Below are 20,504 nucleotides of genomic sequence, written 5' to 3'. Positions count from 1 at the left end.
TGGGAGGAAGGCAAAGCTTGAGAAGAGAAGGCCTAGCAGAGGAGCCTGAGAGCTCCTCCATCAAGGGTTTGGAGGAGAGTCTAGAGAAACAGAAGGCAAACCAAGGCAGCATGGAAGCTGAAAAAGAATTTGCTCTAAGGAGGAGGGATCGTTCAACAAAATTAATGCTGCCGAGAGTCAAGTAATTTAACTCCCAAGCAGGGTCCTCCTCTGGAGTTCCCCGTGTGGAGGCAACTGGTGCGCTTGCGAACAGTTCTGGGTAGTAGAGCAGGAACCACCCACGGCTGGTGGGGGGGTAACAAGAGGGAAATAAAGGAGAAGACACTGAGACCGGCAGGAAATTTCAACAGTCGAAAGGTGGGAACAGACAGACTGAATGGCAGGAAGGGGAAAACAGGAGATGCAGAGGCTGGTTTGCATACTTGTTTCAAGATGGCAGAGACTTGAGACTATTTAGAGTATTTCATTTATTTCATTTTCTTTTATTTATTTATTTATTTGTTTGTTTGTTTGTTTATTTATTTTAGAGAGAGATAGAGGGGTGCCTGGGTGGCTCAGTCGATTGAGCGTCCACCTCTTGATTTCAGCTCAGGTCATGATCTTGGGTCATGAGATCGAGCCCCGTGTTGGGCTCTACGCTCAGCAGGGAGTCAGCTTGAAATTCTTTCTCTCTCCCTCTCCCCCTGCTCGTGTGCATACTCTGTCTCCCCACCTCTCTCTAAAAAATAAATAAATAAATCTTTAGAGAGAGAAAGAGAGTGTGAGAGTGGGGAGGGGAGGGGCAGAGGAAGAGGGAGAGAGAATCTCAAGCACACTCCCTGCTGAATGCAAAGACCAACACGGGGCTCGATCTCACGACCCGAGATCATGACCTGAGCCAATATCAAGAGGTGGACGCTCAACCAACGGAGCCACCCAGGCGCCCTGAGAATATTTAAGTATGAATGGAAAAGTGCCCAGAGAAGTGGATAAAGTGAAGGCTTTAAAGGAAGGGTTTTAAACAAAATCTCTGAGGAGCTGGGAAACGAAGGACAGGAGAAGGGCAAGATAGGTCTGGGGGCAGTATGTTGGTGGTGACTGCACTCTTAGGTGGGGTGGCCGGGGAAGGCCTTGTTGACAAGATGACCTAGTAGGGAGCCCGGAAGGAAGGGAAGGAGGCAGCTTTTAGAGAGGGAGGGGGTATTCTGGGAAGAGAAAACCACAAATTCAGAGTCCCTGAAGCCCCACGTGGCTGGAGCCGAGCCGGCAAGAAAAGTAGCAGGAGGTGAGGTCTGAGAAAGATGGTGCGGGGCCTGGAGGCAGCTGCAGGGGCTCTGAGAGATAGGAATCTACGTGAGACACACACGGTAGGCGGTGGAGGTGGAGAGAAGTGGTCAGATTTGGGACATGGATAACATTTAACGAGTTTATCACTGCCGGGTATTAGGCACGGCTTTGAACTTTCTATAGGAGTTACCTTGTAATATTCCAACCTCCTATGTTGTCACTTTAACAGAAAATCTAGATGATATTGTTAAAATGCTCATATCTGCTTATGTAAAAAATTATAATTAAACCGGGGTCGCGGATGCTGTCTCCCACCACCCAGACACCACTCCCATCTGAGGGGCTTGTTTCCCCATCTGCTGACAGCTCACAGCCTGGACTTCTCTGGGCATGGGGCTCAGCCTCACCCAAGGTTCATGAGGGGACGTAAAGGTTCCATCTCTTGCCTCCATTCATGGCCATCCTGAGGGGCCCTCGAAGCTCCAGGGCTTCCTCAGGGGTCAGCCGAGGCTCTGGAACTGCACTGCCTATCATCTCTCCCTCTGCCCATCCTGCTTCCCTGGCTTCCTTCCCTAGCGTTCCAGAGAGCACTCCTCACTGGACTTCCTGCTTGCAGATCCCTGCCTGGGATTCTGTTTCCTGGGGAAGCACGGCGAGTTCTTGAAGTGAAAGAGTGGTGTAAGGCAGGTGGAAAAAACACCAAAAAACCAGACAGCGAAATACGCTTCAATAGAAATGACAGAACCATAAGTATGGTCACGAAATTCTAGTTTTCTAAATGAAATAGTGTTTAACTTCGTGGATTTAATGAATAAAACTGCCAGACTTAATTAACACAAAATAAATAGAGGGAGGTTCTAATTTCATCAACAAAAAAATAAAAATAATTTCAAGTGTCTATCTGTGATACTGGGAAGTGTATTTAGACTTTTATAAATGAAAATACCACACGGACAGAAGAGCCCATCTCCACTTGTTAAATCTGGTTAACAAATGGTCCTAGAATTTTAATTGTTTCCAGAAATACATGGCAGCTGGTATCCAAGGTCACTTTTACTCATAAGAGTTATTTTAAATGTTCACTTAAAATAGGCTGTGTAATGAAGGACTTTTAAAATAACCATTAAATCCTGATTTTAAAAAAAATGTTCAAACTCCAGCCACTTTACAGATAGCATTTTTCAAAGGAATTGTAATAATTTTATTGATATACTCAGGACATCAGTGAATGGGGGGTTAATTACACATGGTTAGATTCTTTAGACTCTAATGATACGATGTTTCCTCGATTCTTTTATTACTTCCTTTTTTCCACATAGACTTACCCAGTCTAATGGAATCTCCTTGCAGAGTTCCAGTTATCCACACAGGAGGGAATGCAAAGAATGCTATCTCTGTCAATGGCTATTATTATCATGATGAGTCTCTATTTTATGCATTAAAAAATTCTAATCAGAAAGATTTTAGTTCTATCCTTTCCCACGTGGAAGGCAATTAAATAGAACTAGTAGAGATGTCTTCGGGACAGGAGCATTAAAAGAACATTTCTTCCCCTTTAATTATGCCAATAAAAGAGTCTGGTCAAGGACTTCTACCCTCTTTCTTTCCCTTCAGATTTTCTGTTTAGAACATCAACAACAGATATATTGGGAGTGCGTAAGGCCGCTCTAAGGGTCCCATGGCTGCCCAAGCACATTTGAGTGCCATTGGGGAAGAGTAATGCATCTCCTGCTTGATAGGAGTATGGGAGGATGGAAATCTTAGATGATTTACTGTGTATTTCATGTTGAAACCATACCTGTGTAGAGAAAACAGCAGTCTGGCTGACTGAAGATCACAGCCCTTGTATCAGGACAGAATACTGCACAGGGCTGATATCTAATCACCTGGGATGCATCAGTGAATCTGAGTATGGGGGTGCTTATTATAGTGGGCTGGCAGGAAGAGGGCATCTAAGTGAACAAATGCTCCGTGGAATATGGGATAATTTGTGCTGACAGTAGGGAGACCTTCCTGACCCACCTGGACAAAGTGAACTCTATTCATTCCCAGGTGCAGGGCTCTTGATGGCCAGCCCATTTTAACCAACCAGTAACTGAGTCATGCAGGGGTTTTAAATATAAGATGAGAAACAATTTCCATGACTCTATCACCTATAGTGAAATCTCTTTTAAAACAGTCTCTTCACTATGTCGTCAGATTTCTAGATGTTCTCTATTCTCTGCAAAACATATTGGTGGATACCCACAACTTAATAAACTTTCTCTATAAGCATGGGCCTTTTTGATTCTGTGAGTTGAGTTGTATGACTAAAAGACAGTTGTGTTTGTTAACAAATTTATGGCAGTTGTAGTTTTTATTGCAATTGTACCATGTAATGAAATATCTTGCAAACTGATATAGATGTGAAAAAGAGAGTTGTATTTCTATGAAAACTATGTAAATACTCTAGAAATACTCAAAAAAGGGAATTTGCTCAAGAAATTGCTGTTGATTAGATGTAGAGTATCTGTAAAAAAACTATAGGAGAAAAATCTCACAGTCATTACATTTTTATTCCACTTTAAAGTATGAAAACCTGGGGCGCCTGGGTGGCTCAGTTGGTTAAGCGACTGCCTTCGGCTCAGGTCATGATCCTGGAGTCCCGGGATCGAGTCCTGCATCGGGCTCCCTGCTCGGCAGGGAGTCTGCTTCTCCCTCTGACCCTCCTCCCTCTCATGCTCTCTGTCTCTCATTCTCTCTCTCTCAAAAAAAAAAAAAAAAAAAAAGTATGAAAACCTGATCATCAGAGAAAGGACTTATGTGTGTGATTTTTGCAGATTATAATCATTAGACTCTTAACCCAAAGGAAAAAGCTTGGTTTGACATTTGAAGATTGGTGAATGGATGTACATGGGAAATTTTAGGGTACAATAAAATCATTCAAGAGTGTGTATAATTTATTTTATGATTCTCCCCTTTTAACTGATGTTTTAAGCTGATCAACAAACCTCTGGCCAAGTACACATTTAGTATCTGCTGCACGTTATCCAGGTTGGGCCACGATCTCTCTCTTTGGGCTTACTGGACAAATTATTTCATGGGTTATTTTGTGCAGGAAGAGCTGAGATATTGGGTGGTCCCTGGAATTTCTACTCCACTCACATGAGATGGAATGGTAGAAACTTTTCCAGGTTTTTGTTTTGTTTTGTTTTTGTTTTAAGATTTTATTTATTTGAGAGAGAGAGAGAAACAGCATGAGAGGGGAGAGGGTCAGAGGGAGAAGCAGGCTCCCCGCTGAGCTGGGAGCCCAACATGGGACTTGATCCCAGGACTCCAGGATCATGACCTGAGCCAAAGGCAGTCGCTTAACCAACTGAGCCACCCAGGTGCCCCACTTTTCCAGGTTTTAAACAATGACCAGAAAGCTTTGGAGGCATATGGCAGATCTACCAGTGGTGTTCTGATTCTGAACCAAATAGAATCCCAAACTTTATACAACCTGGAACAGGTATAAACATCACAGCTGCCCCTCCCAGCAAGGCAAAGGTAACACTTGTGTTCATTAAGGATTTAAGAGTTCTGCCATTTTCCTTTGCTGATTTGGGTCTTAATCTGAACCTGAAACTTCAGCTGCAGCATTTTCCAAGGGAGATTTCCCTTGCACTGCAGAAATAGAATAAATGAGGTACACTGAAAGGGAGGAGAAGTTAGTATACTTCCATCTTGTTTAAAAAATAAAATAAATAAAATAAGGTTGCGGCGCCTGGGTGGCTCAGTCGGTTATGCGGCCGGCTCTTGATTTCGGCTCAGATCGTGATCTCAGGGTTCTGGGATTAAGCCCTGCATTGGGCTCCCTGCTCGGCAGGGAGTCTGCTCCAACATTTTTTCTCTCCCTCTGACTCTGCTCCTCCCACCCCCAGAAATAAATAAATAAATCTTTAAAAAAACAAAGAAGGTTTAAAAGAAGCAGAATATTCATGTCATATATAATTACCAATTTAATGTAGCATTATTTCTAGAATTGTAAGGCAGCCAAAATGATATTGGTATAGATAAAAACCCTAATGACTAATTTCATCATTGCCTTTGGGATCTACACAGTCATTACGATAGAAATGGATAATTGTGGGGACTGATTTCAGATAATAGCACCGCTAGCCCTGCATTTCCCTAATCATTCTTTCTTGCTGTGTGCAAATATGGAAAATATCAAATATACTGAAGTTGAAATAGAGATAAGGTAGTTGGGAGAGGGGAGAATTCCTGTCTCAGCAACTTCAGCAAAGAAAAAGCAATATCAAAATTAGGGCAATCTAGGATGCCTGGGTGGCTCAGTCGGTTTAGCACCCGACTCTTGATTTCAGCTCAGGTCATGATCTCAGGGTCATGAGTTTGAGCCCCCATGTTGGGCTCCGCACTGAGCATGGAATCTGATTGAGATTCTCTCTCTCTGCCCCTCCCCCTCTGCCCCTTGTGTGCATGCTCTCTCTCCAAAAAAACTAAATTAAATTAAATTTAAAAAATAAGGGCCATCTTCCAGTCACCTAGGATGAATAATCATCAAAATGATGAATAGTCCTGGTATTTTCCTTTTCTCTCTAACACAAGGAGTGACAATTTAAATTAAAAAGCAAAACAAAACACCCACTGAAAATTCACCACAGAGGTATCCACACAGAAATGATGCTACTTAAATCAGAAGTATTTTGAGCCTGGTCTGAGAGGATGAAATATTTCACTAATTACTATGCAGTGTATTTATAGTTTTAATTGTTTTTTCCCCACTTCTTAATGCTTTCTTCCAGAAGCACAGTTGCTGAAGCAAACATTTATTTTTATTGTTTCATGGGAAAAAAGTGGTAGTACCCAACCAGCTACTATAATTCTGTAAAATCGGCTACCGGAGAATTTTATATAATTTGTATCTTTGCCCCAAGGTGTGCCTTAGGGTCTGCCTTATTTTTTCTGTTTGAACTTGACAGAAAACAGTCTGTTAGAATGCAATAAATTTTAAAGGATACTGATAATACTTTCTTTCAACCACTATTTTTCAGGCAAATTTACTGCTCTCTTCTCTTCAAGAATGCCATCTAAAACCCTGAAACATTAATTAATCATTACACCAAAACATACTTTATTTGTGCCCTTGAAGGAATATATGCCTCTTTAAAAATGACATCTCCTCATTGCAAAAATAATACATGTTCACTGTAGAACATCTGGAACACAAAATAAAGTACAGAGAAAAGAATTAAACCATAATCTCACTAACTAGAGATAAGTACTGTAAACATTTGGGTAAATTGGCTTCCAGGGAAAGAATATAATTCTTTATTAAATCTTAAAAATGATCTTCTATTCCTTAATAAAACTTCTTTTCCTCAATAAAAAGTTTTGTTACAATTTTCCTCTGGGACTTGCATTTCTTATATCTTTGGAAAAGTATCTGACAGTGAACTTGATGTGCACAGCTTAAAATTTTGGCCGTATTGAATATTACCTAAGAGAGCCTAAAGTCTAAAAGAATTTGATTTATGAACAATATACTTATGTAAGATCATTGTTCAAAAGGATAATTTTAAAAATCAGGTCAGTTACTTTAAGAATGATGATTTCAAACTAAGCTTTGAGATAATCCTCGTATGTGCTTGAGGGAAATGTAGATGTGTTCAGTATATATACTTTATTTTTTTCTAGGTCAAATTTCTCATTTTTTAAAAAAGATTTTATTTTATTTATTTGACAGAGAGAGAGAATGCAGGGGGAGTGGGAGAGGGAGAGGCAGGCTTCCTGCCAGCAGGGAGCCCGATGCAGGGCTCTATCCCAGGACTCTGGGAGCATGACCTGAGCTGAAGGCAGATGCTTAATGACTGAGCCACCCAGGCGCCCCAGTATACATACTTTAATGTGTCCCAAAGCAGAACAGTATCAGAAAATTCAGCCAAATGTGGGCCAATCTCTAGGGGCATGGAAACCTCTTTAAAAAGCTTCTGTGAGCCCCATAGTACAATAAAAGAGAAGACTCATGTTTCTTTGTTTTGCCCACGTTTGGAGACTCTGAGGAGTCTCTGAGGAGAACTATACATCTGACTTGATGTATAGTTCTCGTGCCCACATGTTGCAGGTTAAAGACATTCATCATGTGGAATCTTTTAGATAAGACCATCTTGAAAGTAAGAGTTGCAATTTTGAATACTCAAGAGCAGTCTGCCGCTGGTAACGCAGGCTTGATTTTGTGGTTTCTCTTAAAGTGACAACTTAAAGCTATATTTTGTACAGTCTCTTCCAAATGAATACAAGGAGAGGAGTACAAGGAGAGTGCCAGGGCTGTTCATATATATACGCACATACACATATATATTTGCGCGTGCGCACACACACACACACACACACACAGAGGCATGCGCACCCCTTATTAACATATTCCCAATATGGTAATCAAGTGCCTTCTAGTTTTCCGTCTATTTAATACAACTATCAGGGTATTTCATTTCTATACTCAGATGTCTTCATATAAATCCTTTCTGACGATGGGAAGCCTAAAGTGGGAAGAATTCATTGGAATACCCAACTCTTGTTTGCCTGCGTGTGTGTATTCGACCAAGCGTCACTTCACTGAGTAGTGGGTAGCAATGGAAACTTTTGCAGGAAAACACCAAGAATTAGAAGCAAGGCAGAATTAGCACATTCACCACAGACTTGAACACGGAGCCGAAAGATGGAGAGTCCAGGACCCTTACACCTCCAAGGAGATGTCCACTGTCCTCCCAGCGCACACTGGGAGGGCGAGTGAATGAACAAGGGCCTGAGAAGCACAGCTGTGCTGCTTACCCGAGGGCCGTTCTGTAGTGGTAGATGGCTTCCCGGGTCCGACCCTGGTCCTTCAGGAAATTGGCGTAGTTGTAGTGAACCTTGGCATTGTGGGGCAGGGTTTGAACTCCAGACCTACAATTAATACATTTAAAGAAAAGAAAAAAGAGCAACAAAGAACTGTATTTAGGAGCATCATTGGTTTCTTTCATATTTTACTCAAGTTTCATGAACCTGCATTCGGAACGTCCGTTATATCCATCTAAGTCAGGTTTTTCAGAATTTATGAATTATGTGACTTACAAAACATGCTTCTGTGGAAAACAATGAAGGCAGTGGGTGGTGTGCACAACTAAACAAACATGCTAACTTGATAGGAAGCAGAGGTGGCGGCACAGGGTGATAGATTATTCTCTGCAGAACAAACCTGCATGCTCAGGTTCATTCAGTTTTTTTTCCTTCCTTGCTTCTTTTGTGCACTTATAACCTTCCTTAAAAAAAAAAAGTTGAGAGAGTGTCTACAAAAATAAATCATGACAAGAGGGATGACTGTAGACTGGCCTCCCTATTAAGTTTTATTGGAAATTAACATTTCCCATGTACCCAAGCCTGGGCTAATTAAAAATAAATAAATAAATAAATGCAAGTATAATTATTTTACAAGTTGCAGATAAGGAAGTGAGATTTTGCTCAAAAAGGTAAAAACCCTGCTTCCATGGCCACTGTGTTAGTCTGCTTGGGCTGCCATAAGCAAATGCCTGGGGAATCCCTACAGGATAGCAGTGAAGCTTTGAAGATGATTCCAGGGGCAGGTAGGGCAGGAGAGGATCCGTTTCTTGTTTGTAACTAGCCCACATGTTTAACCTGCACAAGATTATACAGCTGGTCCAGTGGAAGAGGTGGGATTCTAGAGGATTCTAGCTTGGGTTCTAGAGTCCCTCGTTCCCTCAACGTGCAGGCAGGTGGTGGCAGGGGAATGATGGAAGATGGGCTGGAGGGCCACTTGGAAAGAAAACTCCCAGACCGTGCATGGATGAAATGTGGGAGGCAGACAGCTGATGAGAGAGAGCAAGGAGAAAAGCAGGACAACCTAGCTTTGGGGCAACTCTAAAGCACTACTACCTCTCCCACGTAACATACTTTCATTTAGTTTTGAAAGGTAAGATCAATAGAAGGGTTTCATACAAAGTGTTAAAGATCTCTTGGGGAAATATGTAAGGGCTTTGTGATCTTTGTTGAACCTTCCCTAAAATAACCAGTTCCTTAGGACCAGCAAAGATAGTCCCAACTTAAAACCCACTGGCTGGCCACCCGAGGAACTCTCCAGAGGACAGAACTTACAGGGAGTGCAAGAGCCTAGAGACTGACCCGAGGGCAACATCATCTGAAGGCAGCAGACTCCAAACTTAGGCAGGCTGCTTCGGTGCCCACAAAGGTAGGGCAGGTGGCTAGGATTTTGTGGTGGCTGGGGCATGGCTGATCACAGACTAAATCTCTCAGGAGCAGTTAAAGCCCAGATTGCCATCCTGACCCTGAACATCCAAGTGACTTTTTTCATTATTCCTTCCCCATTCCAGCAAAAGACAGGAGTTTTACTCTCTGGAAAAGCTGAGCTAGAGAGATCCTGTACTCGGGAATGACAGGTACCACCGAGGGAAGGGAGAAGGGTGGTACCTCAAAGGTAGCTTAGGTGAAGATTTGCATTCTGAACACTGGGATCTCAGTTTCCCCTCTTATAAAGCTCTCTGAATATTGGCGGCCGGGATTGGACCCCCAGGGAGGAGACAGGAGAAACTGTCTCAGTAGAAACGGATGCACCCAAGACAAAAGATTGACAAAGGCCGACGTTCGGGTGCTCCCGTGAAACCCTCGGTATCCTTCAGTCACTCTATGGTGAGACCCTACAGCTGCCACAGAAAGCCAGGATTTTAATGGAATATTTAAAATGGATAGTACGCAAAGTGAATTCAGTCACCGGGGAAGAGTCTGGGTCAGAGTGCTAGTAACGGCTTAAAAAACATTCCAATGTCTACCCAGGAAAATTTCTGATTTTTCTATCCAGAAATAAGTAGTGCATGGTACAAGGCAGATTTTAAAGGTAACTTTGATGTCAGCATGGACGTAACTGGCATATTGGAATTGATCCCTCCCTCTGTGTGATTAACATGGTGACTCTAATTTATGTATCACCTGAGGAACAGACAATTAGGCCTGTGGAAACATGGTCCTTGCGAAGATCGGGGCATTGTTCAGTGATGGCCAGAGGAAGTAATGATGTTCGTAACAGGCAAGCAGATGTGGGGTGGGGTCACTGGAATCCGAAGAACACACTGCTTTTTCCATTGTTGTTTTTGACCTTTATGTTCTCTCTGTGGTATTTTTCTGCTATGTTTTTCCAGTCTCTCATTTTACAATGAGTTGTTTGTGGAAAAGGGGAAATAAGCAACTGGCCAAAGGCAAAAGTTTCCACGTAGCTGTAACTGGCCAGGCGGCTTCTGCTTCCAGAGCCAGTCCCCTCCTTTTGCTCTACAGATGCTACTGTTTCATAGCACAGTCGTTTCGATGGAAACAGCAGCTTACATATATTTACTCTACAAAGACCTGTAGTATTCATTAGGTATGCAGTTGGAGCTCCATCCCCGTTCATAATCCCAATGCTGATTACAAAGAAAAATCTCCTTTCAGCTCAGGATCTTCATTCATGTACCTCACATTTCTCCCTCACACCTCTCATTGGTACAACACTTGAAAAATAACAAACATGACTCAAAAGCCTCTTCTCTCAGATATATCTCCAAGTTTATAGAACATCAATTTGTTTTGTTGGCATTGCTGGACAATAGGTCACGAGAACCATTCCCGAATTCCTGATGAGAAAACAAACATTAAAACAAATAATAATAATGAGCGGTGTTCAGCCAGAGGTTAACAGGAAAGGAAAGTAAGAAGGATTTGTGATTCTCTTCAACGTTGACCCTGCTATGACCTGAGGGTGCACAATGCCACATCCAGAATGCCTAGTACTCACGGGACGGAATGCTCAGTCTGAACCAAGTTCCAGGCTAAGCACTCATTTCCCTGGATCGTCTCCTTTTATCCCTTCAATAACCTACTGGATGGGTAGAATTATGGTACCTCCCACACCACAGATAAGAACACTAAAGTTCAGAGAGATGAAGACCTTTCTCTAAAGTTTACAGACCGAGAAAAGTAGTGGAGCAGAGATTTCAACCAAGGCCAATACATGGTCAGAACCATTCCTGAAGCTGATCAACATGTGATGCTAAACCAGAAAGGTACCACAGGACATAGTAACATTATAATTTCACTATCACAATGTTTATCTCATTGCTAAGCAAATTATGGCCTTGTGGGCCGCGGGCGCGCCAATGTGTTTACCTATTATCTTTGGCATCGTTCCCGAGACAACAGCAGGGTTGAGTCGTTGCAAAAAGACACTATATGGCCCACAAAGACTAAAATATTTACCATCCACTCCTTTACAAAAGAATTTGCCAAACTTCAGCACATATTCTTGGCCCTGGGACGTTGGCTGATCTCTCTGGCTTAGCAATTCAGAAAGGAAGAAACAGAAATGTGTTCCCTACAGAGATGGAGAATAATCTAGGCCAGAAATTCTTAATTGATGGTCTGTGGATCACTTAAATAGTTCATGAATGGGATTCAGAGAGACACTTAACTAGATGCCAATAAAAGAAAAATGTGCTCTCTGCCTTTTCAGGTATTTCGAAGATTTGGGGCATAGAGGGGCTTTTACCAAAATGTGTTATTACAGTTCTACTTACCCCAAACAAATCCAAAATTCGGGGCTGTTACCAGGCCCAGCTGGAGCTGTGCAGTGACCCTCTTCCCAGGTTAGGCTACCAGAACAGTTCCTTGTTATAAAGAATTAAAGAAAATATAGCTTGCAGCTATGATTAGGAACCAACCCCTCCCTCTCGCTCTCTCCCCCTCTCTTTTTTTTAAATACTGGGCTTAGTTTTAGTTAGAAAACATAAAGTAAAGAATCAGCGTAGCAAGGCTTATGTATTCTTTTATATCAAATCCGGGTTCAAAGCCTGGCTTCTCCTCTTCACAGCTAGTTCAGCCTGGACCAATTACTCTCTCCAGGCCTCTGGTAAGACACAAGTGCAGCTTCTTAGGCTCTGTGCAAGCTTCTTGCCTGTGGCACTACAAAGCTGTGAGGGGGGCCTTGCATCTGTACCTCCTAAGAATACATCACACGGTGGGATCTTTTTTGTTAGAGGACGCCTTGGCTGGAAAGGCTGGGCCTTGACGGAAATTTGGATTTTCTCCAACACAAAGGTCTGTCCTAAGATACTCTGTAAGACTGTTCATAGTACTGCCAAGCAAAACCACTCCATGTAATAAGAGAGGCCTTAATGAGACCCTACGTCCAAGGAACGGTCAATGAGTTCATTGTTTAGAACAGAGGAGAAGCCAGATGGGCTTCTCACAGGGGCATCACCTTATCTAGAATTATAACAAATTTTTCTTACTCCAATCAGCCAGTTCTTGGTTTTGATCACCGTGGCTAATTTAGGTTGTTTTCATCTTTCTGTACGTAGCTCAGGTCTATAAGGGAACAGTTCTTGAAGGCCTGGGTTGTTCTTAGCAGCCTGCTTGTACTTACACAGTTGTCCTGCTGCCTCTGTCTACCACCTGCTATGTTATGTTAAAATGTGCTTATGTGTCTGACCCCCATGCAGACTTTCAGCTCATCTACAGATAATCTCTCTCTCCCCCTTCCCACCACCTCTCTCTCATACCCTAGAACATAGTAAACAGCAATAATTTGAAAACCTTACATAGTGTTTGTTGTACTGCCTTATGCATCTTTCACATACTCATTTATTCTTACACTACACCCCAAATAGAACATTATTATTATTCTTTTAAGTTTCAAAATAAAGAAACTAAGGCATGGAGTGGTTAGGTACCTTGCCCAAGGTCACACAGCTATGAAATGGCGGTACTTGGAGAGGAGCCAGAAAGTCTAACTCCAGTCCCCATACTCAATCCGGTAACTCTATCTTCCTTCAAAGATTCTTGGTAAATGTTCGTTTCAACTGATTCGAGCATGACTCAGCACTGATGAATACATGCAAACATCTGGTTTTAGAGAATAAAGAATATTCTTAAAGTCTCAGATGCTTAAAACTTTTCTTGGGACATACATAAATTGTAATAGGCAAAGTTTTCTAAAAACTATCAAAAGCTTTGATTTGCACATTATATAAAATTCCATTTGATCACCAAAGGCCTCCTGGGGCACAAAACCTCTTCAAGCACATATGTAGAATGGCTGTGTTTTAGTAATCAGCTGTCACTACATACTTTCATCTAAAAAAACCCAGAAGCCTCTGGATGCAAGGTCAATGAGCTTTTTGTTGATCTGTTTTTAAACTGGCATCAGCCTTAGAGGATTTGAACATGAACTTGTTATCCTTGAAATAAACTGCTGCCTGCCAAAATCCACCCCCAAAGTTGCTCTGATAAAGCAGTAAACATCATCAGAAGACCCAACCTCTGTTAGTACCTTGATTCAAGCAAAGGGCTTAATACAGGGTGGAACAATTTTAAGGTCTCTCATAAAAGCATTGACTGCTGAAAGCAAAAGAAAAAAAAATTCAAGCCAACAGAGACTAAGGGGAAGTTGTATTGCTGAACTTCCATGCCCCTGTGTTTACAGAATGACCTCAGCATGGTTAGCAAGAGGGAACAAGTTCACTGTGGTCTGGGAGAACTGCCAGGTAAAGGTATGTGACAGAGAATGAATAGAATCTGGGATCTTAAGGTGAAAAAATATTCATAAAAAAATCACCAGGTCTCTACAGTACCCACTGTGGTAATGATGATGACCATGACGATATAGTAATAATAAATAAGCTAATAAGACATGCGTGCCAGGGGTGCCTGGGTGGCTCAGTCGGTTAAGCATCTGCCTTCAGCTCAGGTCATGATCCCGGGGTCCTGGGATCGAGCCCTGCATCAGGCTCCCTGCTCAGCGGGGAGTCTGCTTCTCCCTCTCCCCCTGCTCGTGGGTACAGGCGTTCTCTCTCTCTCAAGTAAATAAATAAAATAATTGGGGAAAAGAAAAGACGTGCATACCAAACTAATTTTTTTCTATTAAGAAAAAAGTTAAACTGCCAAGTAGCAAAATCAAATATGTTGTTTTAAGATAGTAGAAGAGTGCAGTGAACATTTGTCTTATTTGTTCATTTGCTCATTCATTCATTCATCTGTTTGTTCATTCTTGGCAGCTATAGTCTGTGCCCCTCCTCCAGTACTTGGATTTCCTGTGGGGAATTCACTCTTGCCTCACTCTGTGAAGTCTCAGTGGAACCCCAAGGTGCTTGGCCTAACTCCCTGGAAGTCAGAGGGGCTTCTTTGGCCAATCACTCATTCTAGTGCCCTGGTGGAGACAAAGGGCAGGCATGTGACATACAGCTCAAGCTCAGCCAGAGGACTTAATTTTTCCAAGGCTTTGATGTGAAGATAAAAAATACCTGGTGTAAGTTTACTTATTTGTTCCTGGGTGGGCGCTCGGGTGCTCTCAAGACAGATTATCCCGAAGCCTGTTTTCCTGTCTGCTCTGTGCCAACTTCTATAGTAGCCCTTCAATTCTGTGCACCTTCCTCTACTCTTCCAATATTTTCCTTTTTCCCAAGCGATCCCAACTCTGTTTCCGTTGTTTGCTCCCAGAGTATAAGTGTTGGGTATCAGCTGAGCAGAGAACCAAGTAAAAACCACACTGACTGAATTGTGTAACTGGGTCGTAAGTGAGGACAGAAGCTGGAAGAGGGCACAGACTGGGAATCCCTGGAAACCTGGAAAAATCCTGTTGGGATCCTGGTGGGGCAGTGCCAGGGAGCCCAGGTGAAGGTCATTATGCATTAGTGAGGCGCCCTAAGGTCCAGAAAACACGGCACGATGAGCAACAGTCCCGAAGAATGTTTATACTTTACGACAAGTTTAGGGCTTTCAGGTGACGTTGTTACATTCAGAAACAGCTTCTATACCACACAGAAACCTACCAGGAGATGAGAAAAGTCTTCCATTTCTTTGTTCACAATTAATGTTCAGAATAAAGCAACTAGATCACAGATCACAACTTAATGTCCTGGAAGAGTCTAAAGAAAATGTCCTGCGTTCCTCTTCCTTCCTGCTGGGTGCTCACCTTTCTCATTGACTTGTCTGCATAATGAAGTTAGGCTTATCATTTCATTTTGTTTATAGCTGATTTTAGAGCCCAGCTCATCATTACGACGGTTCCACAGACCCAGAAACCTTCCCATGAACCTTATTTTCATAAATTCACTTAGAATGAGCTCACATTAAACTTTATTGAATACCATTTAAAAAACTAAAGCTAAAACCTCAAATAAAATTACATCTTCCACTTAAAACTTTACTTTAAAAAAAAAAACAAAACAAAACCAAAAACCCGTGGGTTAATGATTATTGCCAGACCCATGTTATCTCATTTGTTTGGAAACAAATATGTAAGCAAAGAAATGCATGGGAAGAGCTTTGCTTTTCTCCATCTAATCGTACCTGAACAGGGACTCTCTTGACAGCCAAATTTCATTCTGCTTCACAGTTTTCCAGGAGAAAAGCAATAATAGCAGCACAGTGCACACGGTCAGCGTGGTGGCCCCGCATCGATTCAGCCAAGTGCAGAGCTTCCTCAATCCGTGCACAAAAAGGATGCAGTAGCCCATGCTGGGAAACAGAGGGAGAGAGGCAGGATTACTTCGGGGGTGCAGTGGAGTCCCCCTGAGTATTCGATCCCATATAACTAACTTTCAAATAAAACTTGCCCCGTGACAGAGAAGCAAATATAACCCCCCCCATCTTACACAGTATTTACATGTTGTTTCTCTGAGGCGCTATTCCAGCGCATTGCTAGCCCTCTGGCGTTAGTGTGGAGAGTAACAGGTTCATCGTTTAGGCTCAAACTGCCCTGGATTTCAGCAGCATCAGCAGACGTCCCCTTTGTGTGTTCTTGGTTCGTGAACAGACCCTCTGACTCTCGCTGTCTTTTGTCACTGACACTGTATAACCATATTGGCACCACGAGTCTAAATCTAGACTGTGTCGCAGAGGGTGACGTCGTGGCTTTGTGAGAGCCAGTCCCCCCAAGAGCTCCCTATCAGCACCTGGGAGGAATGCTGGTCACCAAGGAGCACTGGCAGTCTGTCTCTAGGGATGTGCCGCCTGGCATGTTCCCACTCTGGTCGAAGTCCTTATGCGGAAGGAAAATCATCTATCCCCAGGCCAGCTCCTGAGCATTGCGTCTTGGAGCCCGTCACAGACAAACCGTTTTGATAGGATTTTCTTGCTGACTCTGGCTCAGCTTTCTAAATAGACATGAAGACTCTCTCATGTTATCTGAGTGGCGTGTCGACAGCACAGCTCTAAAAACCTTTGGCTGGAATGTGGTCCCTCACATCATCTATGCAGTCGACTGGCCTCAGAAATCACAAACATTTAATTTGTATCCATCAGCCATGAGCATTTCAGTTAAGACCCACTTCTTTCCCTGGATAATAGACTACAAATTATTACGGAATATTTTAAGAATGAAGCCAGCTTGTGTAAAGAAATCCTACATCAGTTAGACATTAGTGCCATAAGAAGCCCAAAATTAATATAGCCCATTTACTTGTTCAATTATTTATTCATTCTCTCTCTATATGTGACTGGCAATATAGTGGGCATTAAGAATTCAATTATGAATAAACCACAGGTCCTGCCCTCAAAGAACTCCAGTCTACTGGGGCAGATTGGTTTTGTAAAGGAAAACACTTAAATAGTCTCATTTCTAAACATATCTCCTTTAAAAAAAAATCTCTCCACTTCTGTTCCCTTTTCTAAAGGTCTATGGTATCAAGGGTAGAAAAACAAGAGAAGCATTTGAGGTTTCTGACATGGAGATGCTGGGAATCAGTTCACGTTCAAGCTCCAATTCCATACTTCAAATCCCCTAAGTCGGTTGGTCCAGCTCCTTAAACTTTGAGGGTTCACTGTTAGGCCAAACAAAGGGAGTCACCACCCCACTTACTAGATTTGAGCTAAGGAGGCTGGATTTGATTGCCATAAGCACTGTGCAGAAACCTTGAACATGCTAGAACGTAGAGTCACTAACACAAAAATAATAAAACCCCAAAACCTCTTCCCACTTCCACAAGTCATGTTGGGCCTTAAAGGTTTCAAGATTTTCCAAACGTCTCTCAGTCTCTACAACCGGCCATGCCGATGCATTATAGGTCACCATGGCTGCTTGAGTTCATGAGGATGCTTGCCATTTGCTTCTCCAGCTTCATCCAAATCCCAGCTCTAATGGAGCAGGGTGCATCTCTGGCCACACAAAAGCCTTCTGGGCTCTGTTCTTCTGTTCAACAGATATTTAATAAACCCCCAACTGTATCCTGCCATGAGATCATATCAGTGGACAAAATAGACAATAATTCCTGTCCTCGTGGAACCCACGTGGGTGGGGACAATAAGCAAATAAAACAGAGTGTACCCCACAGCAGGATATGTTACGTGGGTAACAATCTATCAAGCAAAGAGGAAGAGGAAGTCCGGGGTGGGGAGGAAGTTGAGATTTTAATATGGTCTGGAATGGCGCCACGGGAGCAAAGTCCTGAAATGCATGTACCCCGTGCAGGCACCCACAGCTCTCGCTGTCTTCTTGCTCCTGCTTTCATAAGGCAGCGCCATGGAGAACTAATGTTTGCTGAGCATATCTCACGGGCCAAGCACGTTCCGTGTAGGAGTCCAGCCCATCCTCGCGTCCCTGTGGGTCACTCGCTGTGAGCGGTGTTTAACCATAAGGACGCTGACAAGGAGAAAGGTGAACTGATTTCCTGAATTCGGTCACACAGCCTGTATAGGAGGGCCGAAGATACAAACCCACGCATTTCAGATTCCAAATTCACGCTCCATATGCTCTCCTGCTTGTCTGGCTTTTGACTTGATCCTTGGCGTTCCTCATACCTTACCACACAGCTTCACCTACTTCCCTCCTAACCACGCCATTCACAAAATTTTAGTACTAGTTTTCTGTCTCCTTGTAGGAAACAGAGCTGCCCTGCGGCAGAGCAGTGGAAGAAGAGAACACTGGGATCTCCACACAGGGTCTCTGAGCTATGGCCACAAAATGGCAGAAGACAAGAATAACGAAGATAACAATGACAGAAGTAATGAGCTATTTTACACATCCGTATGTTTATACTGAGTCCTTCCTATTGGCCAGGCACCACACTCAGAGCGTTGCATGGGCCTGTCCACAATATTGGTAGGGCCGAGGATAAGGACGGTACTGGCTTTAAATATATTATCTGATTTAAATATATAATCCTTGGTATCTTTGACTTCTTAATTGAGGAAATTAAAGCTTATAGGAGTCAAATAACTTGTCTGCAGCACCCACAGCTAGTAACAGAGAACACCCATGACTCTAACACGATGCTGATCTCCAGAAGTTGGCAAATGTTTTCTGGAAGGGGCCAGAGAGTAAATATCTCAGGACTTTCAGGCTTTTCTGTCCTGCCCACTCTATCTTTGGAGCAGGAAAGCAGTCATCGACACCATGTAAATGAATGGGCATGGCTGTGTTCCAATAAAATGTATTTATAAAACAGGCAGTGGGCCAGCCTCCCCTCGGGAGCCACAGTGTGTTGACCCCTGCTATAACCGAAGGAGGAGTGACCCCTGCTATAACCAAAGAAGGAGAAGGCCATTCCTTTCCACTCAGCACAGGCATCAGTATCAAGTAATGTGATCATTTTTTTTGGAAAGTCCTTGTATTGACATATGGTTTAAGGAAATAGTAAGCCATATAAAATCATCTCTACTTAGGCTTGCAAATTTCTTAGAGAGTATCACATTCTTACAAATGTGAACACAATATCACAAAGATTAAGATGCTTCTCTATTATGACATTTCATCTTTCAACATCTGCTTTAATACATTGATCTCAGCGGCAGGGGGGAGAACTGCTCTCTCCATTTCTCGGGGCGGGGCAAGCCCTCATTTTGAAAGTAGAAAATCAAGCAAATGAGAAGCTACATGCCTTTCTGGCCTCCAAGGAGATGAAACCAGACTGCAGGTTGCTTTGGTGAATCTGGTTAAGGAAAATCTGGGCTCTGATCAGAGACCTCTACACAGAGCATAAAGGAGTCAATTTTGCAAACCACTGACAGTGGACAAAACCAGAACCTGAAGAACCAAACTCTGGTTACTGATTGGTTTGGCTCAGCACTGAGACGCATTTTCAAAGCAGCTTGAGAAGCACCACGGCTTCTGGGACTGGAGTCATTATTTGATCTCTCACTCACAGGCTGAAGGTATCCCCATTTCAGTGCACGGAATAACTAGAGACTAGGCCATCTCTCCCCTGATATTTTTATGATGCTCATCCAAAGGGAATTAAAGAGGAAATGCAGGTCAACAATGTTTGTCCTTCCATATTAGAATGAAAAATATTTAAACCTGTTATTTGAAAACTGTGTGAGAAGTTAATCACTGTGTAAATAGTACAAATGTACTTTCACGAACCTTCCCCAGAAGCTCTTAAGTGATAAAAGAACAACACTTCTCCTTCCTATTTACATCAACCTGAAAAGGGGACAATTTTCTATCTCTGGGCCAAGCATGTTATGATGTTTACTATGGCTTCACTTTTTGTTTAATTACATGAAGCAAAGAGAATCTTTTCGCTATTAAATACAAGTGAAATTCTTTTTATTTTTTTATTTTTTTTATTTTTTATTTTTTAAGATTTTATTTATTTATTTGAGAGAGAGAGAATGAGAGAGAGCGAGTACATGAGAGGGGGGAGGGTCAGAGGGAGAAGCAGACTCCCCGCCGAGCAGAGAGCCCAATGCGGGACTCGATCCCGGGACTCCAGGATCATGACCTGAGCCGAAGGCAGTCGCTTAACCAACTGAGCCACCCAGGCGCCCTCTACTTTTTAACTTAAACTCAAACAACCCACTGAAAAGATCTACAAATAACATTAGTGATACAAGACAGACACAATCTCACGATTTTATTACTTAAAAAAAAAAATTCCCAACTTTAGATAGCTGAAATGAAACATGGCCCTACTTAGCTTCACTCTGGTTTGGTGACTCCCCACCTGGCAAATGATGACAGTAACGTCTGATTCTGGTCTCATGGATGGTTAAACAATAAAGCCCTGGAATGTGGAGCCCAGAACAGGTGCTTGATGCCGCAGCCTAGACGCAGCAGGGGACCAATGGCGAGGCCTCAGGTCAGATTTAACCTGGAAGCTGTCAGCTTCGGATGAGCCAAGACTCCCACCTTGTTCTTTTTTTTTTAATCTCACATATTTGATGGGCGGGAAAATTTTTCAGAAGGTTGAATGTATTTGGATGCGACTTTATTCATA

General features: G+C 42.7%; 1 protein-coding gene across 4 annotated transcripts in view; it reads right to left on the bottom strand.

Annotated features, from left to right (window-relative positions):
- TMTC1 (transmembrane O-mannosyltransferase targeting cadherins 1) overlaps positions 1–20,504 on the bottom strand; it is a 267,202-nt gene that overhangs the window by 62,928 nt on the left and 183,770 nt on the right. For 3 of the 4 annotated variants that reach the window (XM_064591454.1, XM_064591452.1, XM_064591455.1), the window contains 3 exons: positions 15,637–15,804; positions 11,865–11,954; positions 8,080–8,193 (listed from right to left, as the gene is read on the bottom strand). In XM_064591454.1, coding sequence (XP_064447524.1) covers positions 8,080–8,193; positions 11,865–11,954; positions 15,637–15,804 — 372 coding nt within the window. The remainder of the gene's footprint in view (positions 1–8,079; positions 8,194–11,864; positions 11,955–15,636; positions 15,805–20,504) is intronic. The other variant, XM_064591453.1, reaches the window with a different exon arrangement.

Source organism: Mirounga angustirostris, unplaced genomic scaffold (genome assembly GCF_029215605.1).
Source record: "Mirounga angustirostris isolate CCGP_5_RB_7025 unplaced genomic scaffold, mMirAng1.0.hap1 SCAF_5, whole genome shotgun sequence".
NCBI lineage: Eukaryota > Metazoa > Chordata > Mammalia > Carnivora > Phocidae > Mirounga > Mirounga angustirostris.
The sequence above is the reverse complement of the archived record's forward strand: the minus strand, read 5'-3'. Positions and strand labels throughout refer to the sequence as shown.